The sequence below is a fragment of the Mobula hypostoma genome, chromosome 14 (genome assembly GCF_963921235.1).
Source record: "Mobula hypostoma chromosome 14, sMobHyp1.1, whole genome shotgun sequence".
NCBI lineage: Eukaryota > Metazoa > Chordata > Chondrichthyes > Myliobatiformes > Myliobatidae > Mobula > Mobula hypostoma.
Window position 1 is genome coordinate 13,599,014 of NC_086110.1, and position 27,108 is coordinate 13,626,121.

A 27,108-nucleotide genomic window follows, 5' to 3' on the forward strand; every position below is an offset into this window, starting at 1 on the left:
GAATTCGTCCCCGTCGTACAAGCTCAAACTGTGACCCTTCCCACTCACATTATTTAATTTAAGGATATTGGAGCAAATAAGAAGTCCTGATGGTAAGTCTCGCTTAACGAAGGCAAGCTCGAGTGCGGCATCCTGGTCCTCCATTGATTTGACTGGTTTTGCTGGTAAATCACTTAAATTACGATCGAAGTACGTACAGTAAATGGACGTAGTAGTTACAGTAAATGAATAAAATGGCATTTGTTTTGGCTAAAATTATGTCATAGCGTTTGATAGAAAAATGTAATGGTAAAAATTTAATCATGAATGCTTCAGCTTCAACTTGATATCACTCTAAGAGGCACCCCTACATTTCCGGAAGTGTTACGAACACTGGTAGAAGATTTAGTGGAATTCTATATAATGAAATCGGTGATGTATGTATGACTACCCTGTCTTAGTTACTGCAGTCTCTTCATTTGCACCTAAAGACGTGACGTGAAATTAAAACTAATTGCATCAACCTGGAGAAAGTGACTAATGAAACACAAGAAGAGAAATGTTATCAGGTAGGGAAAATTTAATAAGATTGAAGTACTGGAAACCTGAAATAAAACAAAGAAATGGAAGACACAAAACTTTAGTTGATCAGGAACCACCAGTTAAAGAGAAGCAGTTAACGTTGTATTCTGGCGAATGGTCTTCAATCTGGAATGTCAGCTGGTTCTCTTTCCAAAAATGCCGTCAGTAGCTACCGATTGTTTTCTGTTTGAATTCCAAATGGGAAAAGGCAATACTTTTATCCGTTTTCGGTATTTCTTCCCAAATTGAGGATAATGATCATTCAGCATAGCATCGTGGACCAGAAGATGCCATGTGCAGTTTCATTTAACATGTGGTTATCATTGTTCACCACATACTACAGCGTTTTGTTGCAAGTATATTCGATTCCATTGCAGGTTATGCACTGCTGTGTGGATTTTCGTTGCGGATCGGCGTTAAAACTGCATGTAATATTGCAAAGACCAGTTCAACAAAACATTACGTCGTTGCATTTTTTTTATCTTGTTTACTATCCGTTGAGATTAAATGTAGCAGACATTACGAATTGATTTGAGAACGCACTGTACTTTCCCATTGTGCAGTAAACTGTGATTCTCGTAAACTAGCATCTACTAGTTTCTCGCAGTCTCAGATGTTTGTTTAATTATTCGCCAAACTATGTTACCTTCCACTGGGAAACATTACCGCTCACCTTCCAATGCAACCGCTTACGAACTGGCGTGGAATCTTGAAAGAACACAGGAAGCAGATGCAACGGGTACATTCAAATAAATCATGGATATATACTTGAAAATAGTTTTAAATTTTCCTGCTACGCTCCAAAGTTTTATGGAATAAAATAGATTCATAATATCTATGCTATGCGTGTACCCTGCTCTGAAACAAGACGAGTCACGGCATCTACCGGGTCTTCATTCTGACATCCGGCCAAATAATTTGTGTTACGCCCTTCAGAAAAGAAAACAAAAAGAAATAATTTGCATTGTAAACACTGAACATTATCCGTTTGATACTCATCGAATTAATCATCTAAGTGGAACTGCTGAAGTTACAGGTCTTTCAGAAATTATTTGCTGGTAACAGTCGTGGTAATATACTCTGTTCTGCATTCATCTGCTGCTATGCTCAAAGAGTTTTGACTTTCAACGAGGCTGTAAAGTGATAATAGCATTACAGCGGCCGTACTGTATTTAAATATTGTAACCAACATGGAAATTAAGACCAATGAGCCGTACATAAGTTGGTCAATGTTCTTCACACAATCAGAGGGACTTTAGATCAACCCCAAGTCTTTTATGTTTCAAAATACGGATCTGCCATTTTACTGAAAAGGACATTTGAAGAACTCCAAAGGGATATAGCAGCAATCGTGAATGAGATATGAAATACTTCCAGTGGACTGGTGAAATAGTTGAATTTTAAAATCCAGCTTGTATTGTGCCAGAATATTATCACTGAAATCCGGCTTCGAAAATCACGATCCATGTCCAATCATGCTGTAAATGTCATTTGCTGTTTTAAAGTTAAATATCATAATAGGAATCCTTAGTTTCATGAGACCATGGATTTGCCACTCGCTTGAACAACATCGGTGGTGTGTTAGAAAGTTTCCTTGGAAAGTTTCCAGGGCGCAGGCCTAAACAAGTTTGTATGGACGACCAGCAGTTGCCCATGCTGCCATTCTCCCCTCTCCACGCCACGGATGTTGACGAAGGGAATGCCATTAGGACATGCAGCTTGGCACCGGTGCTGTCGCTATGTGTGGTTAAGTGCCTTCCTGAAGGACACACAGCCAAGATCAATTAGCGACCTTCAAATCACTGGACGAACCCCTTAACCACTTGGCCACGGGCCAACACTAAATATCATTAAAGCTTCTATTTTGTACGAATATACGTGATGTTTCTCAGCGATCACAGTTCTTACCGTGCGATCTCTTTCTCTTCAGCGAAGTTATTATCAGAACTAAAATTGCCAATCCGCCGACTGCACATGTAAGAATTAATCTAAGATCAGCGCCTTGTAGATCTACTGGAGGAAACAAAGAAACCGTGAAGCATTTATACATCTGAAAACCAATCGACACGTGAGAATCAAAAATGCAGAGCATTTTATAAGCTCCCTTCAAAGCTCCCTACACAACGATGGGAAAACAGAACATATTAATGACAGAATATACAATATAGAACAAAGAAATCTGGTGTTTAGTTTCTCGAGACACACGCGAGAAATTTACTAAGACTATGAATAGACTCGGCTGCATCTTCCTTTACTTCACTTGACAATAGTTATCAGCACAACTATTGAACGTGTAAACATCAACCAAATACGATTCTAATCACGATTCAAACGGTTAAATCATGTCTGTCAAGAAGATTTCTCAGTACGATCAAAACCTAAAGAGAACTCGTAGGAGTCCCGGTGCAGCAACAAATCGCTTCCGCATTACATGCTGAAATTCCTCGCTAACTCTATGAGTTTAACACTGTATCCTCTAAGCCTCCTGAATGTGTATCGAGCATATTAAACATATTTTCCCACTGTTATGGTTTCCACAGGTTTAGGAGTGACAATCCTGAATTCATAGAAAACTGTTTTAATGAAAACATAGACCAAACTCCAGTCATTCATTTGAATTGTGTTGCCTACTATTATTGGAAGGTAATTACGCAGAGACTAAATTTTGACAAAATCTGTCCACAGTTTCGCTCCCTATGCATTCGGTCCAGGTGGCAATTAAGTGTCACGCCTCAGTGTTCAGGAATTCCTATTTTGATTCTGATTTTGCCCCAAAAAAAAACTATGTCAATGAAGTACACCTTTGCTCAACAGCAGGTGGTTTCCCCCCATTGTTATATCATCATGCAATTCAGAGTTTACGTGTAGCTTTGCTTCATCTTTGACTAATGTCCAGAATTTTGTTACCTTACAAGTACAACACGAATTTAATTTCTTAATTCACCCTACACGATGTAAACTGAGGGTAAAAGAAATTTGATTTAAAAACCATTCACATTAAATGTTCACTGCAAACAAGTAATCTTAAAATTTCTCCCTTCTTCCGTGTTCGGATAGCTGTTCAGTGCCTGTTCTTAAGCAGATTTGATCTATCCAGCTCTATCATTTGCGAACGTTTCCAACTTGCCCGGAACGCTAGAGTTTCTGAAAGTGTTGAAAATTCAGAGTAGCACACAAAATACTGAAGGTACGCAGCAGATCAGGAGAGGAATAAAGTAACGAGGTTTCGGTCCGAGATCTGATATCGGGACGCAATCAAGATACCATCTTACCTTGCTCCAGGATGTGGCTGAAACAGGCAGGCACTGTGAGGGAGACATGCAACACCAGACAGATGTAAACATCTTTTCCCCAAGCAGACTGATTAATTTCCAATAAACTGTAAGCCTCATATAAACCCTCCGCCGTCCGGTTAATATCTGTTTTTATTCCAGTGAGAATTTGCCTGTTATTCGTTTGCCAGACGATTTGTAATTCCTTCGGGTAGAAGGCAGCTGTTTTACAAAGGAGTTTCCGAGGAGACGAAAACTCTGCAATAGGAACGATTTCCAATGGAGTTGGGGGAGCTTGAATAAAAAGAGAGTTATATTGGGTGTTACCATCCATTTAGTTCAAATAAATTCCTTTATCTTCCCGTCAATTACAATGACATCTCACTATCAAATTAGTTACCCGCCATAGGCTCCCAGCATTTTATAAATTATTTTAAGTTCAAGTTCAAGTTCATAGTTAATAAACCACACAGATGTACATGGCTAAATGAAACATCCTTCTTTATACTTTATACTTTATACTATATACTTTATTGTCTTCTGGGGTCAACTGCAAAATGCAGTCCATGTATTCACACACAGCACGTGCAGTCACCATCCGGCAGATCCAGTGAAAAATAAACGAATCAAAATCGAGGCACCGTGCAGAGACAGATGAAAGGAAAAATTCGAAGAAGGCACAGAAAAGGCGAATCTAAGGGGTGAGAAGTGAGAAAGACATTCCTTTTTGAATGGTCTTTCAGCTTTATCACATGATTCTGTTTGCGGCAGCGTGTAAGTTTTGGAAAATATTCCTTTCTGTATTTTTTTTTCATTTCCAATTAAATCTGAACGATAAGACCTAAAATATTACAGATGTCCACACTCCGGACGCAAGAAGCTCTTGCACATTGGCAACTCATTTGTTCAGGTTGTTGTTCAGAGCTTACGTTGGAGCTTTCCAGTCATCAACATTCACTGATAGAGTTTTCCTCGGAATGTATATCATTGCTAGAAAATTTCTCCCGCATATAATGTGTTGAATGTGGCAAATCCTACCCTCCATGAAACAACTAGGAACGGAAAAGCGGAGATGATATTAACCGCATTTATTCTACATTTCTGTTCTTTCATAAACCTGTCGGTCTGCAGCAAAATGGTCGAAAATGGCCTGACACTGCTATACGAACGATGGTGCCCTGCAGAGAGGCAACCGAGGAGCTGAACGAGCTTCGCTTCTCCCTACAGAGATTCCACTGAAAGATAAGCCCAAAATTCACGATTTTGTAAACTTGGACTGCTTCCGCTGCAACTATGGTCCGTATCTAACTTAGGAAAGGCTATTTTCAGATTGCTTTATCAATATGTCACAACATTTAGCATTTTGCCCTGCCTATAATGGCCATCCTGAGTTCACGGTTACCCCCACAGCACTGCCATGGTCCATATACAGATGACAGATGTTTATGTGCTTGTTGTCGTGAGGCAAATTAGTTTGTATAAATCCTCATGGCTCGAGATGGAGTCCCATCTGAAATCTTGGGAGGCTCGTGCATAATTTGAAGGTGCCTTGATAGAGGTATTCAAAATATCCTGACCCACGGGTGAGAAGCCGGAAGACTGGATATGATTAATGTTTTGTAGTTGTTCAAGAAAATATCTAAGAAGACGCCGGGATCTTTTAGGTTGGTGAGACTGACGATTGTAAATTGTAACTTGTTGGCAATATTACAAGTGACAGGATACATAACTATTTAGATAGAAGTTCCAATAGCCATCAAGATTTTGTGCATGGTAAGTAGTGTCAGGCTTATCTTAAAGCGCTTTTCGAGGAGTTTACCAGAGATCATGTTGAAGGAAATGCAGGGGATGTTGTCTACATGGCAATCCCTTAGGCAAAGTCCGTAATGAGAGGCTGATCAAGAAGGTTCGGTTGGAATTCAGGATGAAGTGGTAAACTGCATTTAACATTGGCATAGCGGGAAAGCCAGGGAGTGGTTGTAGACGGCTTCCCTCTGACTGGAGGCCTATAACTAGAGGTGTGCCGCGGGGATCGGTGCTGGCTACGTTGATAGTTCTTAATTAATTTTTTATGACAATGGATTAAACTGGTTCAGAATTTTTTTCAGATCTGCACAGTGGGTAACAAATGCAGACAGCTGTAAAATGGGCTGTAAAATGACAGCTGGAATTCATTCGCTTTCAAATTCCATTCGTGCTCAGCTCTCTACCCTTTACATTATAACCCTATCAAAATTCATCTCGATATTACGATTTCTATTTCTCTCCCTATTTTGAATGGGGAAAGAGGTATAGATAGTCAGAAGTTTTGCAAAGCACATTTGGATTGACAATTTGCAGCGCGTGCGACAAATAGATACATTATATTGCTATTAATTCTTTTGGATCTGGGTGAGTTTGCAACCTTGACATCCTATAAGAGAGTAGATAAAATTGTTCATGATTTGCCTCATGTGTGATCGGAAATCGAGCTTTCCAACTACAGCCACTCACATTAGTAACAATATTATTTTAACATCTTGCCTGCAAAGCAAATATTACTTCACTTGAAAATTAATTCCTTGTTTTTGAAGCACCTTCCCGATGATAATGCTAAAATCGAAGGGCATCACTAACCTTGGACATTAGCTTTAAATTGGAGATTGCCGATCGATAGGTCTGCACTAACAGCAGTTGTAAGGAGTACGATGCAACAAACAGAATCAGCGTTATTTCTCGCCCAATTGACGCTGCCTAAAAATGTATTTATTTTGTTCTGTTCTTTTTAACTCTACAATTGGAGCTTGTAGAGTGGGATTTGCTTTAACGCGTGAAACAAATCCACTCTCGCTTTTTGTTTTATCAAATAGTAACATGACATATTAATCTCATCATTAGCTTTAATTTAAATTGCACAAAAGCGAAAATCTCCTCGCAGCCGCACTAACCGAACACAGTGAGCTTGGAGCCACTTCCATTCCAGAATGATTGTTCCCGATACTTTGCTCCACAGTAGTAAATTCCGGAATCGGCGAATTTCACATCCAGCAGAACAAGCGTTCCTCTTGTCTTTTCGAGACTAAATTGTTTTCTGCTGTCACTTTCTAAAAATGCATTCTCGCCTTCCCTCCACCAAAGAAAGCTAACAGTATCTTTTGATATTTGAGTATTGCAGTGCAAGGTAACATTCGTCCCGCCCGGAACGTCCAAGTCCGTAGGGAATTGATATACTCTGAACGCAAGCACTTCGACCGCTGCCGGCGAAAAAAAACAAGAGCATTAATAACAGCTACACACAGGGAACAAATAAGAACCTAAAGACATACTGTATGTTACCGGATAACGAAGAGACAAAGACGACCGAATTGCTCAACCGCTGAAACTAGGTATGCAGCGGGAACCCAGGTTTAAATTTTCTAAAATAGAATACTCAGTTCAGAAACGGAACATTTAAGTTAGCATACATAGACAAGTAATAGCCAGGAGCGCCATGTACGAAACCGTAAATTTCTCTGACATATTACAGAAACCGAACCGAGCAATTTTGGGATACAAGTGATATTCTGAAGAGTTTGTGGAAGGAATAGAAATTCAAGGGTAAATATATGAACCGTGTAATCATGACGTATGATGACGCCTCAACAAGACAGAAGCAGGTGTTTCAAAGATCCTTATACTGGGCAGACAGGGCAGTGAGATCTCTTCCCTTTTCAATTGTTAAAGGACTATCTAGTGCTTTCAAAATTATGTTCGGATTTTGTGCACTATGCTGAGTTCAGGAATTATCCATTTCTTTATTTCGAACTAAATTCAGATCTGTGCTCTGCCAAGTAATTCCAAATAAGGAAATCCGCATTGTAGTCATAAATATCTAATAAAATTTGCGGTTTTGAATTGGATGGGTAAGATGGCACTCGCGACCAATGCGACTAACGGCCAATTCGTGCAAACGTTCACGATTTTTTTCTTCGTCTTTTCCTTCTTTAAAAAGCATTTTAAAAGTTATTAATGTGTGCGCGACTGAAGCCTGTAATGAACAAACTGATAATGTGTCTTTGGGCCGACTGAGGGACCTTGCGCTTTTAGTCCCTCCGACTGGATTCGGCGTGTCTGAGAACGTAGTATGCGGCTTACTGGTGGAGAGTGGATCCAATCGGCTCAGTTATTCCCACATCTCGTAATAAAAGCGTCGAGCAAGATTAAAAGTCAAGAAGGAAAATAGCGCAAAGCGAACGGGTGTTCAGAGCATCTGCCCGCGTTTGACTCGTATCTCTCTCCGTCTCGGTTGCCCGCAGAAGATCATTCAGTCTTGGATCATGGGCAAGATTTGTGGATTGGAGTCGTTTTCAGAAGTCTGCTAGTTCAGGTTATGTGTATTTTTGGTTACACCGTTTATATTGCTATTTAGCACGATTTTGATGGAGCACTTCGACGCGAATTGGTCCTGCGACCTGCAGCGAAATTTTACACCGAACTCAAAGACACTGAACGTTCCGAGAGTGTTTCAAGGACTCTGCTTTGAAGTTTACTAGTCTGTGTGTTATTCGTTCCTTTTTGCCGTCTGCACGAACTGCTCTTTCATTCTCGTTGGATGTTTGATATATATATTTTTTTAAGTGTCCATAATGTTTCTTTTTTTCTTGGCTGCCTGCGGGAAAACAAATCTCAGGGTTGTATATTGCATACATAATTGATAGCAAATGTACGTTGATGTTGAATCGGACAAAAATAGTAACAACCTTCCTTCACTATTTAGCTTCGTTGTGTTGTTCCGTTTCAATCATATACCATCGGTCAATTATCATCCCGCTGGTTCCAAACCACAAACGCAAACCCCCGCTTCACGTCCTCTACATTCTCTTGATTATGTTTTAGCTCATCTCCCTCTCTTGTTCGAACTCTAGCCGCTCCTGCAAAGACATTCTGGACCTCCAAACTGAAATTTGATAGCTATGAATTCTGTTGTTCTTACAATCACCATTGCAGTAAGATTTGCAGAAAAGCGGGAGAGCAGGTGCGCTTTTACAGCAAGAAAGGCTGTAACGCTTTTTTTTCTCCTGATAATATCCTTTAGGGTTTGCTTATAAAAGTCCGACTGATAAACTACTGTTTAATAGCTGGAAAACAAAACCGAAAAGAAACTGATGAACGAGACTGGTCTGAACAATAAGCACATTCCCTCGGACACCGTCATTCACACGTCTCCGGTACAATGTGTGATTTTTGATTCTGAGCATTCATGAAACTGCACAAGGGAAGCGACATATGGTCGAGGAATAGGCCTGTTACTTCAGCAATTCTCATTTATTTTAAATGCTTGTTCATTTCAAGGCTACATACATTTTGTGAAATAAAAAACATAATACGAAATTTTACTTCATAAATTTACTCCAGCGATGGATTTGTCGTTTTTTTTTGTACAAAGTCGCCCCCATAGTACTCAGGTTCCAGGCTTGCTGCTCTGGCTAGTTCGCACTCAGAACTCGGCGAGAAGTAACAACAAGTGTTGTCTCTGACAGAAAACTATACCGGATAAAGGATGATAATCACAATGAAGAGAGCACTTAGAGGTGAAACTATACGTTATTCAGTTTAATGATTATGGTAACACAGAGATTTAGGAGGCATTGCGAGAAAATCTATAAAGCGAGCATGGGGGACACCTCAACTGATAGAATGCAGTTCCGGGGCTCCATTTTAAGTCCAATTAGCACTAGCGGAACTGGGGGTAATGCTACTATTTCAAATATCTCTTAAATTTGCACAAAGTAAAAGAGAGACAGATGCAGAATCAATCTGAGCTAATGCTTAACCCGGTACTGACAAAACAGGCATCGGAATGATAATCATTTTTCTGACTTGGCAGCGCATACACGCTTTCCTGTTTCGAATATTAGAATATTGAATATTCTTCAAATCATCGTGGTTGGCGGTGAAACTATACTGAATTTATCGCGAAAGCAGTAAAGACTCTGATTATCATGCCGATCACCGCCCTATTTTGAGTAGTTATACATCTGGAATTGCCACGATTCGGCGAGGACGTTGCTCTGTTTTCATTGGCACGTTATCGCCATCATATAATTGCATCTCCTGCCCTCTCAGAAATGAAATCTTTTATGTGTATCGAGCGTCAGGTTGTTCACAGTAACACGCATTTAGTCCAGTGGATCCCACTGGATGTAATTAAGTTCGGGTTGTTGAGGAGTTTGTCGAGGAGAGTATGAATCAATGCTCAGCTTCCATGTGCTTCCGACGTTCAGAGTCAATATTCTGATTTCCATGCGAATCACCACGCCATTTTGCCCAGTTATGTATTGGGAATTTCCACGAATCGTTTGGGATGTTATGCTACTTTCATGGACACACTGCGCCATCATTGAATTCCATCTGATGTCCTCTCAGAATTGAAATCGATTGCAGAAACACATATCCCTGTCCATTGGCACAGCTGGATGTAATTGAGTTGGGGAAGTTGAGGAGGTTGGCCGGATGAGGACACCGACTAAGTTAATTTTATCCCGCTGCGGATCTGGATGAAGTGTAAGGGGGATAAAAACTAATAAGAGACAGTTCAATTTTACCTTTCAAGTGATTTGAGATGCCTAACACAGAAATGCGACTGTGGCTTAGAACACCGCTTCCAGTAGGTAAGTTTTCTGCCAAGACGCGGTGGGGGTGGGAAGGGGTGGAGGACTGGTCTTAATCTTCAGATATTCCTTTTTTCGACACATAACTACCAAAGGTGACAGGACTGTGATTAATTTCCCATGAACCACCGTCTGTTCTCTATTAGTCGATTCTTCATGGGGTGAAGGAATTGAACAGTAACTTGGACAGATCATTAAACATTTAAAAATAAGCTGTCTGAAAATAAAATACCTGGCTTGAGCACTTGTGAGATTGCTTTGGTTGCTGTTAGGTGACAATTAATTAAGACAGCACATGCATCATTAATTGTAAATGCTCTGGAAATAGTCCCTGTATCTCTTCAGTTTCGTTCCCATATATATTGCTCATTGTTAACTGGCGTGGAAAAGCACAGGGCAGTATAAGGGAAAAAAATGTGTTTATAAGTATTTAATTTATCAGTTTATTAATTCAAATGCTTGAATATTTCTGATAATGTCAGAAAAATCAAGAGATTTCCAACTGTTAAGCACAGCTCTGGTTATGTCTACGGGCTGACTGTGCATCTAGATTTGTAATTTCTGAGACACTTTTGTCCACTTTACGACGAAATCCATTGTAACGTCGCGCCTTTAAATGTCTTTACCTTCATTGGAAACATAATCCCAAATGTTCTGAACAAAATCTTTCTATAAGTGAACAGAACAGGAACAGGCCACCGACCCACAATGCTGTGCCAAACCAGCTGAAAAGCAAATCAAAACACACCAACACTAATCACATCCACCTGACCCATGTTAATCCTTACATCCATATGCCTATCCAAATGTCTGTTGAAATCCTCTATTGTACTTGCCGCTACGAGTATACAAGGCATCCCCAACTCTCTAAGTAAAAGACTTGCCCCGCTTGAACCTACCCCCTGTCACCGTCAATGTGTGTCCTCTGGTATTAGACATTTCAACTCTGGGTAATAGATGCTCTCTGTACACTTTATCTATGCCTCTCATAACCTTGTAAATCTCTATTAGATCTCCCTTCAGCCTGCAACGCGCCAAAGAAAACGACCCAAGTTTATCCTGCCACTAGTGATAGTATAAATATTTCAACTGAATTTTCATTATTATTTTGGTAAAATAATAGGGTGCTGTGTTGGAATACTCTGACTGCAAAATTAAAGCTATTGTTTTATACTCTTGGGCCAATATCCCAGAACGCTAGGCCCCATCGTCTGAGAGAGAAATCGTGATACCACTTCCTTTTTAGTTTTCCCCTCTTCAGAGAACGTTCCTGACGGGCCTAGGATTTCCAGAGTTTTCTGCTTAATTTCGGTTTACAAACATCGGCAGTGCTAGTTCCCGTTATTACCCTTCTTTTCATGAACGATCTATCTAGATATAAGCTGAACTCATGAAGGCATGACCTTCCTTCCACTTTCATTCGTCTTTAAATGCATCATGGAAATATTTTGGTTCAAAGACAGCTCTCGACATTGTCTCATCATACTATTTTTCAACCTGCTCCTTACCCCATTAAGACTGCTTTTAATATAAAATGGACGAGTACAGCACAGGATTATGACCTTCGTCAAATCAAACTAAATGCTTACTAGCTGCGTATGATCTGCATCTCTGAAGTCACTGCACATTCGTGTCTGTATTCAAAAGCCTCTTAATTACAATATCTTCTTCTGATTTCATTTTCTTCAATGTACAAGGAGTTTTGTTCATTCCTGAGTGTAAGGTCAGTCTATTTCCCGGCGCCCTGCGAATTAAAGTCTTTGTAACAATTTGTCACATTTTTCTGCGAGTCCGTAGGAAAATAAAAATCATTCCGGTTAAGTGAAGGGACAGGACTTTCCACTACTTCTCAAATGTATTTTCCAACTCCTCTTAGTCTGGAACACGTTAAAGTCATCAAATAACAATCTGATACTCAGTGACCCGAAACGGATATTATTTCATGTAATGTAAGAATTCTGAATGACTTACACCACCGTCACTTTGGAAAGATATTGTCTAATACACTTAAAAGTTATACCAACATCCTATATAATCATATAACTATATAACAGTTACAACACGGAAGCAGGCTATCTCGGCCCTTTTAGTCCGTGCCGAAATCTTACCTAATCCCATCGACCTGCACTCATCCTCTATTACTTTCCTGGCCATATAGCTGTCCAATTTAACTTTAAACGACAACGTCGAACCCGCCTCAACCACTTCTGCTGGAAGCTCGTTCCACACAACTACCATTCTCTGAGTAAGAAGCTTCCCCTCATGTCACCCCTAAACTTTTGTCCTTTAACTCTCAACTCATGTCCACTTGTTTGCATTTCTCCCACTCTCCACGTCAACTCTATCTATCCCCCTCACAATTTTAAATACCTCTGTCAAGCCCCCTCTCAACTTTCTACATTCCAAACAATAAAGACCCAACTTGTTCAACCTTTTTCTGTAACTTAGATGATGAAACACACGTAACATTCTAGTAAATCTTCTCTGTACTCTCTATTTTGTTGACATCTTTCCTATAATTCAGTGACCAAAACTGTACACAATATTCCAAATTTGGCCTCACCAATGCCTTGTACAATTTCAACCTTACATCCCAACTCCTATACTCAATGCTCTGAATTATAAAGGCCAACATATCAAAAAGCTTTCTTCACCACTCTATCCATATAAGATTCCACCTTCAGGGAACTATGCACCATTATTCCTACATCCCACTGTTCTCAACATTCTTCAATGCCCTACCGTTTACCATGTAGGTCCTATTTTGATTAGCCCTACCAAAATGTAGCACCTCACATTTATCAGCATTAAACTCCATCTGCCATCTTTCAGCCCACTCTTCTTACGGGCCTAAATCTCTCTGCAAGCTTTGAAAACCTACTTCATTATTTACAATTCCACCTATCTAAGTATCATATGCATACTTACTCATCCAATTTACCACCCCATCATCTAGATCCTTAATGAATATGACAAATAACATTGGACCAGTACAGGTCCCTGAGGTACACCACTAGACACCGGCCTTTATTTTGACAAACCGTTATCCACCAAGACTCTCTGGCGTCACCCATCCAGCCACTGCTGAATCCATTTTACCACTTCAATATTAATACCTAACGATTGAAACTTCCTAACCAGCCTTCCGTGTGGCAACTTGTCAAAGGCCTTACTGAAATCCATATAGACAACATCCACCACTTTACCCTCGTCAGCTTTCCCAGCAACCTCATCAAAAAATTCAATAAGATTTGTCAAACATGACCTTTCACGCACAAATCCATGTTGAGTGTTTCTAATCAGATCCTGTCTATCCAGATAATTATATATACCATCTCTAAGAATACTTTCCAACACTTTACCCACCACTGACATCAAACTCACAGGCTGATTATTGCTAGGTTTAATCTTAGAACCCTCTGTAAACAGTGGAACAACATGAGCAAAACGCATATCCTCTGGCACCATCCCCGTTTCTAATGACATTTGAAATATTTCTGTCAGAGCCCCTGCTATTTCCATACTAACTTCCCTCAAGGTCCTAGGGAATATCCTTTCAGGACCCGGAGATTTATCCACTTTAATATGCCTTAAAAGCTCCAGTACTTCCTCTTCTTTAATCATCATAGTTTCCATAATTCCCTACCTGTTACCCTTATCTCACACAACTCAATATCCTTCTCCTCAATGAATACCGAAGAAAAGAAATTGTTCAGAATTTTTCCCATCACTTATGGCTCTACACATAGCTGTCCACGCTGATTCTCTAAGGGACCAATTTTATTCCTCACTATCCTTTTGCTCTTAATATAAAGGTAGAAACCCTTGGGATTTATTTTCACCTTACTTTCCAAAGCCCAACCTCAAATCTTATTTTAGCTTTACTAATTTTAATTCTTAAGATTATTTTTACATTCTTTATATTCCTCGACCGCCGCATTTACTCCATGCTGCCTTTATTAATTGTAGATATCTCTCTTTTTCTAAAGCAAGCTTCCAATATCCCTTGAAAGCCATGGCTCTCTCAAACTTTTAATCTTTCCTTTCAACCTAACAGGAACATAAAGATTCTGTACTCTCAAAATTTCACCTTTAAATGACCTCCATTTCTTTATTATATTCTTCCCATAAAACAAATTGTCACAATCCACTCCTTCTAAATCCTTTCGCATCTCCTCAAAGGTAGCCTTTCTCCAATCAAAAATTTCAACCCTGTGTCCAGACCTATCCTTCTCCATAATTATATTGAAACTAATAGCATTGTGATCAGCGGACCCGAAGTGCTCCCCAACACAAGCCTCCTTCACCTGACCAGTCTCACTCTCTAGCAGCAGATCCAACACTGCCCCTTCTTTCGTTGGTACCTCTATGTATTGCTGCAAAAAACTATCCTGAGGGCTAAATTATCCGGATGAGCGATTTTTTTTTTTTTGCACAACCTTACCTTCCCTTTTCTATTTTCTATTTACGATTTATAATTTAAATTTGTAATGTATACTATCGATTTGTAATCCAGGGGGCGCGAAGCGCCGGGTCAAATATCACTGTGATGATTGTACGCTCTAATATCAATTGTTTGCGACAATAAAGTAAAGTAAAATTATTGTCCATTTTTACATTTAGTTTCTCATTTAAGTTATCAGAAAGGAAAATGTGTTACCTCACTACCGAGATCAAGTTCACATTGCCTTTTAATGTGTAAAGTAAGTTGTTCACTATTCAATTTTCTCAGAGAATGAGTCACACATGAATATCAACTATTTAGCTATTCTTAAAAACATTGTTTCGTGTAGTTATCTCCAGATTGAACATGTCGTAGAATCGGGAAGCAAATACACCGCTGCACAGCTTCAGAAACATTTAACTGACAGAAGCAGGCTTTCAAAAAAGTGTTATTTTCAACTTATTGTCCTAATGTTAGACGCAAACCAGCAGTCCGCAAAATACGTGTTTCAGAGAGGCGCAATCATTGACCACAGATCTTCCATGATGTCACCAATAGATTCGCGCGTGCAGTTCTGTTCTCAGACGGTGTGTTAGTTCCCGTAAACGCAAATTATAATCACCTTCTTGGTAAACTGATACTTAATTAAAACCTCTATTCCGAACATCTTTTCATAGAAAACTTGCACCAGCTCGCATGCAAACATTCGCATTTGCGAATTACGAACAGGAAGTTAGCATATTTTTGCTTTGAGTGGATACGAAAACTCATCGGAATGGAACATAGTAATGTAGTCTGATTGCATTTCAAATGGGCAGTGGAAATAGAAAAGGAAAGTACCAAGGTACACACGGATACACTCATTTAAATATTTTAATATGTTAACGTAAATGCTTCGATTCATGACTCACGGATGTGGAGTTTGAATTTGGGTTTCCAGAAACAGAATCCTTGCACATATTCCTAGCATTCCATATTCAATAGTCAGCAAGCTGAACCGTTACTCTATTTACTTATCTATTTTGATAGGCCACTTAATATTCATTGAATATAGAATTTTAATCTCGGTTTCTGACTCTACCGTAATCCATAAAGCTCCTGATCTCCGAAGGTTTACATGATCCGCGAGTTAAGTACGCCATTTGTGAGAACATTCATTTGCTGAGGCACATAGCGTGAAACGATGGTTGGGTTGCTAGATACAGATTACGGAGGGCGATAAACAGAAACACCACGGCTATCAGTGCTGGAATCTAACAAATAAAGGAAAGGGATAATGGGATCCATTAGAGGAGAAGTGAAAACCAGATGAAACCAGGAGCAGATGGGGATGGGGAAGACTTTATGTGAAATATGTGTGTCGAATGGATGGAACTAGGAGGGGGCGATAACGAAAACGAGTACGTAGACACTGAGGTAAGAAAGTGTTAATAGCAATTAACCTTCAACAGCAAACACGGTGTGTAATTTTGTGGTTTGTAGAATATATAGGTGGAATATGAAGCGAGATATAAGCCACAGAATGGTAACCTTCATTGAAAAGGACTTGGTGTATGACCAGAGAGACATGTTGCAGCATGATACAATGAATTGGCTAAGCCACACATACAAACTGTTTTGAAAATTTTCTTGGAAGGAGTACAGCGAAGTCTCTCTAAATTGGGTCAAGCAGCATCTATGTAGCGAAGTGGAAGGTCGACTTTTCTGGACTAGACTCGATCAGGACTGAAAGGAAAGAGGAGAGTTAGTATTATAAGGTCATCAAATAGCTGGAGCAAGAGTTGGAGATTAATAGCTGTATCCAGGTGAGGAAGTGACAGCCAGTAAAAGGGGCGAGATTTAGTGTGATCCATGAGGCTGATAGTGATAGATGGAAGCAACAAAGACTAAAGAAGTCAGACGACTTCAGCAGTGAAGAATTCCATTCTTTTACACCCGTGAACAAACAACTCTTGATCATGTGATATATTGCAGGTGTATACCGCATTTCATAAATTCCCCCGCGTCAGCGGGCCACTTACAAATATTTAGAATGCTATTTGCACGTATACTCCAAGATCAGGAGCTTCGAACGGTAGAATGCACAATATTGACTATTCTAAGCAGTTTACAGAAGACCATAAAACTTCGTTTTTTTTTTCACCTCTCTCCTAAATCGCTATGATCGTCATTTTTTCTTCATTCGTTCCTCTGCATACTCACAAATAGCAGGAAAGCTTCATAGCACGAAGATCCTCCTCATCGATCATGGCCGATGCAATCACATTCTCAGGCGACGCTTTCTTTTTCATCTGATGCTCATATCGGTATTGTGAAATTCCTCCATTACTTTGTGTGTATTGCTTTGATTTCCAGCATCTGCAGATTTTCTCTTGTTCAGATCGGTATTAGTCAGCTTTACATTGTTTTCGAAAATTCTCCAGCGAGTTATTGTTATGAGTTTGGTCTTGTAAGTTAACAGTCTGGATCAATGACGAAAATCATTTCTTCAAATTATTACTTACGATAGGTTCAAAAAACTAGGTAATGTTCAATAACTAGAAGATTATGAGGCTAGCAGGAAGGAGTTTAGGAATCAAATTAGGAGAGGCAGAAGGGGCCATGAGAAGGCCTTGGCAAGCAGGGTTAAAGAAAATCCCAAGGCATTCTACAAGTATGTGAAGAGCAAGAGGATAAGACGTCAGAGAATAGAACTAAACAAGTTTGACAATAGAAAAGTGTGTATGGAACTGGAGGAGAAAGCAAAGGTAGTTAATGAATACTTTGCTTCGGAAAAGTACCATGCCGATTGTGGGGATGACTTCAGCGGATTGAAAGGCTTGAGCATATAGTCATTAAGAAAAAGGATGTGCTGGAGCTTTTGGAAAGTGTCAGGTCTCCGGAACTGGCCGAGAGTCACTCCAGGATACTGTGGGGGGCGAGGGAGGAGATTGATGAGCCTCTGGCAATGACCTTTGGATCATCAGTCGGGACGGGAGAGACTCCAGAGGATTGGAGGGTTGTAGATGTTGTTCCATTATTCAAGGAAGGGAGTAGACCAGTCAATCTTACTTCTGTGGTTGGTAAATTGATGGAAAAGATTCTGAGAGGCAGGATTTATGAACATCTGGAGAGGCACAATATGATTAGCAATAGTCAACATGGCTTTCTCAAACGCAGTTCGTGCTTCACGAGCCTGATTTAATTTTTTGGAGGATGTGACTAAACACGTTGATGAACGCAGATTAGTAGATGTAGCGTACATGAATTTCAGAAAAGCATTTGATAAGGTATCTCATGCGAGGCTTATTGAGAAAGTGAGAAGGCATGGGATCCAAGGGACCTTGCTTTGTCGCTCCAGAACTGGCTTGCCCACAGAAGGCAGAGTAGATGTAGACGGGTCATACTCTGCATGAAGGTCTGTGACCAGTGCTGTGCCTCAGGGATCTATTCTGCGTCCCCGTCTCTTCGTAATTTTTGTAAATGACCTGGATGAGGAAGTGGAGGGATGGGTTAAAAAATTTGCTGATGATACCAAGGTCGGAGGTATTGTCGATAGTGTTGAGGGCTATCAGAGGTTAGAGCAGGACATCGATATGGTTAAAAAAAAAACTGGGCTGAGAAGTTCCAGATGGAGTTCAAAACAGATAAGTCTGAGGTGATTCATTTTGGAAGGTCAAATATGAAGGCAGAATAAAGTATTAATGTCAGGCTCTTGGCAGTGCGGGATATCACTGTAATCTTGGGGTGCGAGTCTATTGGACACTCAAAGGTGCTCCGCAGGTTGACTCTGTTCATAAGAAGGCGTATGGTGTATTGACCGTCATAAACCATGGAATTGAGTTTAAGAGCCGAAAGGTAATGTTACAACTTTATTCAACCCTTGTCAGACCCCACTTGGAGTACTGTGCTCTGTTCTGGTCATCTCACTACATGCGAGGAAGAATGTGGAAACTATAGAAAGGTTGCAGAGGAGATTTACAAGGATGTTGCCTAGATTGGGGAGCATGCCTTATGAGAATAGGTTGAGTGAATTCGTCCTTTTCTCCTTAGAGCGGCGGAGAATGAGAGGTGACCTGAATGAGGTGTATAAGATGATGAGAGGCATTGATCATGTAGATAGTCAGAGGCTTTTTCCTAGGCCTGAAATGACTCGAGAGGGCACAGTTTTAAGTGTCTGGACGTAGGTACAGAGGAGATGTCAGCGGTATTTTTTTTTTACGTGTAACGCTCAGTTATATTGGCTGGTATATGTCTAGCGGAAATCCCGTCCAGCACCTGCCTGAACGCTTCCCACTGAGTCGGTTGCTGCACCAATAACGCCGAATCAATCCCAAACATCACTCATCAGCCAGCACACACAGTACGTGTGTATGAGAAAGACTTGTCCTTATCGAGGAAGGAATTTACAGAGGAGCAAAATAAAGATCCTGAAATTGTGGCTTTAAAAGAGACAGGTGTCTCTGAGGATGAAGTTCAGAATTAGTCAGTAGGATACTACCTAAAGGCTGGGGTGATACTGAGGAAGTTGAGATCAGCCACTGTGCCTGCATGTGAGGATTGGGCTGTTGAACATAAAGTAGTGGTTCCAAAAAGTTTGCAGGGCTGAAATGTTAAACTTGGCTCACGGTATGCCTTTAGGTAGACAGTATGCCTTTAGTAAAGAAGACAGTTCACAGCATAATGAAGGAATTCTATTGACCTAATTTAAGAAGGGATGTTGTGAATTATTGCAGTGGTTGCCATACCTGCCAGGGTGTGGGGAAACCTAATCAGGTTATTCATGTAGCACCTATTAAATTGATACCTGTTTTTGGTGAACCTTTTTCCAGGGTCATAGTGGATTGTGTAGGCCCACTACCAAAGACTGCAGCTGGTCATCAGTATTTGTTAACAATTATGTGTGCTGCACCTAGGTTTCCTGAAGCCGTGCCTCTCAGAAGCATCCAGGCCAAGACTGTGGTAAGACATTCATGAAGTTTTTCATACTGGTAGGTCTGCCGAAGGAAATTCAATCTGACCAGGGTAGTAACTTTACTTCGGGAACATTCCAGCTCATAATTTATGAACTGGGGCCTAAACAAATTGTGTCATCTGCCTACCACGCAGCGTCTCAAGGTGCTTTGGAGCGATTTCATTCTACTTTAAAGACCATGATTAAAACCTACTGTCATGAGAATGACAGGGACTGGGATGAAGGGATACACTTATTACTTTTTGGCGTGCCCATTCAAGAATCCCTGGGGTTTATTCCATTCGAGCTCATTTTCGGCCATAGGCCCAAAGGATCTTTGAACTAGAAGTGTCTAACCCAGAAGTGTTTGTCAGTGTGTTAGATTATGTTTTGAAATTCCAGAAAAGACTTAACAAGGCTTGTGACCTTGCAAAACAGAATTTACAAAACTCCCAAATTAAAATGAAGCAGTGGTATGATAAAAGAACGAGGGAACAGGTGCTCGAGGTTGGAGATAAAGTATTGGTCTTGCTCCCCCTGTTGACCAACCCCGTCCAAGCGCAAATTCATGGACCATGTGAAATAATTAAGAAAATTGATTCTTTGAATTATGTTATTCAAACTCCTGACAGGAGAAAGGCTACCCAATTAGTGCATGTACATATGGTGAAGCCTTATTATGACTCTGAGATGGTACCAGGAAGTACTGTTATGAAAACAAATGTAGTAATGAGGTGCAAGATCATTTTAACAAGCTGAATATCATAACAACCAGACATGAGAATTACAATATTCTGACAGACCTTACTGATAAAGGCAGTCATCTGAGAAAACAATTGAAAGAATTAATTAGCAAGCATAAGGATTTATGTTCTGACATTCCAAGACGGTATACAGCCGCAGTGCAAGACGTCATTGTAAATTCAGGGCACCCGATCAAAGAGCATCCTTACAGAGTGATTTTAGAGAAAAGTGTGTTATGTACCCTGTAACTGGGTTGCCAAACCAGCAGAAATGGACCATTTAGTTGGAGTCTGGTTTAACAGAACTAGTAAAGCTTTATTAAAGAAATAAGTAACACAGTACTCTAATCGCAAGGATATAAATGCAACACGTTAGCAATGATAAAACACACGTGCACAGAACTAGGGTAATAGGAATCAATCAAGTTCTATTGCAGTCTAGGGGTAAAATGATCAGTCTCAAGTAACGCAGAGTTCAGTTCAGCTTAGTACAGTTCGCAGTAATCGCTGTTCTGCCGTTGGAGAGAGAGAGAGAGAAAGATATGCAAATCTGATTCAGCAGACCTTGATGTTCTTCGCAGTTAGCTTTCGGGATAAACCTTTTATGTCTTCCGTGGTCACCGACTGCGACCCCTCCGTTCCGGATACGACCGTTCTTCCGCGGTGAACCCGGCACCCAGGCAAGGGCGGACACACACACCACGTCCCGCCGATCGTACCTTTTCACCCTGTGCGTCTATGGTCGGTTCCCGGGACCAGACCTCCAAACTTCCACCAACTTGTGGGGGCACACCGCTTTTCCAGGGTCTCGTTATCTCGTGATCTCGTGGTGTGTCGTGCCTTAGCGAACCTGTTCTTTTTATCCCCCTGCTGGGGTATCTCCTGTCTATCAAACTTCAAACAGTTCAGGTTCAAAGCAACCGGTCTGTCAATATTCTGAAATGTGTCTCTTTCTCGTTAATTTCTCTCTCACTTCTCTCTCATTAGCATTTTGAATGTTTCTGAACTGTCTCTCTTATCTCTCTCATTTGCATCAATCTTCAGATAACTTGGTTTGTCGTCCCACCCTTATCCTTCAAAGGATTTTTACCGGCGTAAAAATTATAGGCATGAATGCATTATTCGATACACACTAATATACAGGGTCATCAGCTATTCGGCTAATACAGAGAACTTTAATTTGTCTACACCTTGACAAACAGTCAGCAATCATATTTTCCATTCCTTTTATATGTTTTATTTTAATATCCTCTAAGACCAGGCTCCAACTTAGCAATTTTTGTTTTTTATCCCTCATAGTGGTCAAAAACACTAATAGGTTGTGATCAGTGTAAATTCTCAGTGGTTTCCGTCCTGGACAGATATAACAAAGGTCGTCCCACACAAACTTAGCATACTTTGGCAAGAGCTTAGTAAGAGGCAGGGTAATATTCGCAAAGTTTTTGCAAAACTTCCGATAGTACCCCACCATCCCCAAGAACCTTCTCAGGGCTCTCTTGTCTGTCAGAGTGGGGACTTCAGAGATAGCCCGCACCTTAGCCTGCATCGGGGCCAGCTGCCCCTGTCTTACCACAAATCCCAGATAAGTGATCTTTCCGTGGCCGAATTCACTTTTTGCGTGGTTCACTGTCAGTCTGGCTTCAAACAGCTTTTTAAACAGCTCCTCTACTGCCACAATGTGCCGCTCCCACGTGTCACTCCAGACCACTAAATCGTCAATATACGCTTCTGCATTCTCTAACCCTTTTGTCACTGAATTAATCATCCTATAGGGATGTTGCTTACTAGGCTGACCTGATGTGACAACAACACCATGTACCGGCTCTTTGCATCGCCTCGGGACATCCGGACATACGTGTGCGTGCTGGTTAATTAGCTTTCTCAGCGGCTCGTTCTGTTCGGGGGTTAAGTGAGAGAACTCATCAACAAAGTTGGCCAAAACAATAGAGTTCTCCCATCTGGTCGGCACCATACTTCCCTTTTCAAAATGGGTTTTCCCCTTATCAGGTGGCACCCTAGCCTCAATAATTTTCGTGATAACACCGACTAGGTCTGCTCGCCTATCGTGGCAAGCTGTTAGCACATCAATAGCCTGTAATTGTGTTAGCTCACGTCTACAATAGTCAATAGCATCCATCCTCCTGTGTGGCAAGTAAAACACTTTCATGATTCTCTCGACTATCTTCCTTACACCAAAATGTCCACCGAGGGGTATTTTGTGGGCCAGGTTAAAAATCTCATCCCCATAAATTTTCGGTACCACCCCCCATTCCTCATCTGCGGCCACGGTAGTTGGTCTCCATTCCCTCCTTAGTACTCCCTCCTTCACATAATAGCCCACTGGCTCCCTTTTTAATTCTGCTTCGGAGAGAGCTGTCTCCGTCAAAACCATTAGCTCCTCGTCTCGTTCCTGTGCCTGTATAAATTCCTTCCTTGATAATGATAAGTCTAACTCAACTCCCTTACTTTCTTCCGTTTCACTACGCCCCTTCTTTTCACTTTCTAACCCCTCCTGGTACAAGACTGGTAAAAACGTCTCTGCTAAATCTACATTCGCTTCGGCAGCCTTTCTGGAGATGCGCCGAGTCACTGCGCAAACGGGATAAGCCTCTGAGTCCATGGGCAGGCTGACTTGTCAGTTTTACTGCTGGGTACACCTCTCCGCCGGCGAGGTCATTACCGAGTAACATCTCCACGTCTTCCATCGGTAGTTCGGGCCTCACCCCGATCGTGACCGGTCCGGAGACCAGGTCGCTTTTTAGGTGTATCTGGTGCAAAGGTACTGCTTCAGTCCCTTTCCCAATGCCTTTTATCACACTGACCTCCCCAGTCTCGGTCTCTGAACTAAAGTCTAAAACACTCCTTAACATCAGTGACTGACAAGCTCCAGTGTCTCTCCAGATCCGCACTGGAACTGGGTTTGACCCCTCCTTCACCGACACCAATCCGGCCGAAATAAACTTCTCGCGCCCTTCCTGAACTCTATCAGACCTCTTCTCCGCTAGCGGTTTGTTTGCCGGCTCAATACAGCCAGTCGGAGTCGTTTTCCTTTCCCCGTCTCCTTCTTTGGGGCAAAGCACCTAGACGCAAAGTGACCGGCTTTCCCACAATTATAGCATACGACCCCAGGAGACTTCCTACCAAACTGCTTCCCGTCTTCCTTATCCTTCTCACTAGTGCCTGGCTTACTTTCTGGCTTTTCCAGCGAACTCTCTCCGTCCTCTCGGCTACCCCTGTGGTAGCCTTTACTCGGGGTAAACTTCGCTGTGTGTGTCAACGCGTACTCATCCGCTAACTTAGCAGTTGCGGCTAAGGTTTCTGCCTCTTTCTCATCTAGATATGGCCTCATACCTTCAGGGACACAACCTTTAAACTGCTCAATCAGTATTAGCTGTAGCAGTCTGTCATAATCCCCACTGACCCCTTTCGAGGCGCACCAACGCTCACTATACATCTGCATCTCACGGGCTAACTCTAAATACGTGCTTCCTCGCATTCCGGAACCTCTGCCGGTATGCCTCCGGGACCAACTCGTAAGTCCTGAGTATCGCCTCTTTCACCACATCATACCTCTGGGCATCTTCTGCGGATAATGCCGAGTAAGCTTGCTGGGCTTTTCCTTTAAGTACGCTCTGAAGCAAAACAGCCCACTTCTCCCTCGGCCAGTCCTGACTTGCAGCGACCTTTTCAAAATGTAGAAAGAACCGATCAACATCATCCTCCTCAAATGGGGGAACCAGCCTAACCTCCTGGGTCGCCCTGAACCCTCCACCTTGGTTCGGCATGGGCCCCTGTGCTAGCCTCATCCTTAACTTCCCCAGCTCAAATTCCCTTCCCCTCTGTTTCTCCCTCTCTTCTCGTTCGAACTGCCTGTCCCTCTCTTCTCGCTCTAACTGCCAGTCCCTCTATTCTCGCTCCAGCTGTTTTACCCGGAACTCGTGCTCGAGTCTCAATTTTTCAATCTGCAGCTGTACTGCTTCTCCACCAGGTTTGCCCATAGATACCACCACCAGCTCCCCTTGTGGAAACACACCTTTAGATACATAATGCTCTATGATAGCTCTGTGCATCTCCGCGCTCCTCATTATCGACTTCCCCTTAAAAAGATTCAACCGTTTGGCCACAGTTGCCAATTCTGAATTCCTGGCATCGTCTAATGCCTCCAAGGTTGGTGCCTTCAGAAATTCCTCAATTTCCATTTCTGCTGTTTGCCCTTTCTTTCTTTCGGGAATTTTAACCCAATCAATTTACCCATTCCCAAATTTGGTGTTCGAAATCGCGGACGAGATCCCTACTTATGTTACGTACCCCGTAACCGGGTTGGGAAAACCAGCAGAAATGGACAACTTAGTTGCAGTCTGGTTTAACAGCACTAATAAAGTTTTATTAAAAAAAAATAAGTAACACAGTACTCTAATCGTAAGGATATAAATGCAACAGGTTAGCAATGATAAAAAACACACATGTACACAGAACTAGGGTAATAGGAATCAATCAAGCTCTATCGCAGTCTAGGGGTAAAATGATCAGTCTCAAGTGACGCAGACTTCAGTTCAACTTAGTACAATTCGCAGTAATCGCTGTTCTGCCGTTGGAGAGAGAGAGAGAGAGAACGATATGCAAATCTGATTCAGCAAACCTTGATGTTCTTCGCAGTTAGCTTTCCGGGTAATCCTTTTATGTCTTCCGTGGTCACCGACTGTGACCCCTCCGTTCCGGACACGACCGTTCTTCCGCGGTGAACCCGGCACCCAGGCAAGGGCGGACACACACACCAGGTTCCCGCCGATCGCACCCTTTGCGTCACCCTTTGCGTCAATGGTCGGTTCCCGCGACTAGACCTCCAAACTTCCACCAACTTGTGGGGGAACACCGCTTTTCCAGGGTCTCGTTATCTCGTGATCTCGTGGTGTCTCGTGCCTTAGCGAACTTGTTCCCCTGCTGGGGTATCGCCTGTCCATCAAACTTCAAACAGCTCAGGTTCAAAGCAACCGGTCTGTCAATATTCTGAAATACGTCTCTTTCTCGTTAATCTCTCTCTCTCTTCTCTCTTATTAGCATTCTGAATGTTTCTCCATTGTTTCTCTTATCTCTCTCATCAGCATCAATCTTCTGATAATTTGGTTTGTCGTCACAAGCGAAATGGTTGAACAAGAAATTTGAAACAACAAAGAACAAGGAAAGAGATTTGATGACTGTATTGCTAGATTGAGAATGGCTAAATACCTTACAAAGATTGACCTGGTAAAAGGATACTGGGATGTTCCTTTAACAGAGAGGGCTAGAGAAATATCTATACTTGTGAAACTCATATATCTGAAATGTATGAGTACCATGTATTACCCTCCAGGATGAAAAATGCTCCAGGGACATTTCAAGGAATGATCAACTCTATGATTAGAGGTCTAGAAAACACAGGGGCTTATATTGATGATTTAGCGGTCTGTAATGACACGTGGGAAGCGCATATTGCAGCAGTCGAAAAACTGATTGAAAGGCTCTCCAAGGCCAATGTTACTGTGAACCAGATAAAAGTGAGTTTGGTCATGCCACAGCTACATACCTGGGCGACGTAGTAGGCCAGAGCCAACTGGCTCCTGTACAGGCCAAGGTTCAAGCTATTGCTGAGGTTCCCGTTCCACCGGGAAAGAAAGCTTTAAGAAGGTTTTTGGGAATGGTTGGGTATTACCAAAAGTTTTGTAGGACCTTCGCAGATATCGCTCTCCCCCTTACAAAACTCCTAGGAAAGACTGAAAGATTTGTATGTAGTGATTGCAGTGTAGTGTATGTAGGAGACATCTTAACGTCGGATAACCATCCTGTATTATCATCCTGTGCTCAAAGCACCTGATTTTTCCAAGCCATTTTCTATAGTGACAGACGCTATTGACGAAACTTCTGGGGTAGTACTGTTACAGAGGGGTGAGGAAGACATTGAACACTCAGTAGCTTATTTCTCAAAGAAATTTAATATGCATCATAAAAATTATTCCACTGTTGATATCACTAATTTTGGCTTTACAACATTTTGAAGTCTATGTTTCTCCTGCCCAGAAATCACTTGTGCTTTACACGGATCACAATCCGTTAGTGTTTCTAACTAAGATGAAGGATAAGAATAGAAGGTTATTAAACTGGAGTCTGATATTGCAAGAATATGACGGGCAAATAAAACATGTGAAAGGTACTGACAACATTATTACTGATTGTTAATCGAGATGTTAAGTTAGAAACTGTACACATTTTTGCTGTTATCTGTTGATTATACAGATATTGTTGAATTTTTGTAATCTACAGTTAATGAAAAATTTTGCCTTCGTCAAGTTTTTTATCCTAAAAGGAAGGAAGTGTAACGGGATCCTGAATAATCCCTATGAACTGTGTTTTTAAAAAAGAGAGAGCGAGAGAGGTGTCCAACACAGACACCTTGTTATTAAGAGAGAGAACGAAGTATGCTTCAGATGGTGTTATGGTTTCTCTGCAGCATGTTTATACTTCTGCCAGGATATTGGCTGCTTCTAACTTC

General features: G+C 41.4%; 1 gene segment (V, D, J or C); it reads right to left on the reverse strand.

The window, feature by feature from the left end:
* Positions 1 to 654: 654 nt before the first annotated feature.
* LOC134356586 (Ig mu chain C region membrane-bound form-like) lies at positions 655 to 16,048 on the reverse strand. The segment is given in 5 exon segments: positions 655 to 1,491; positions 2,470 to 2,571; positions 3,834 to 4,127; positions 6,761 to 7,066; positions 15,988 to 16,048. Coding segments are annotated over 5 exon segments (858 nt in total).
* Positions 16,049 to 27,108: the final 11,060 nt, after the last annotated feature.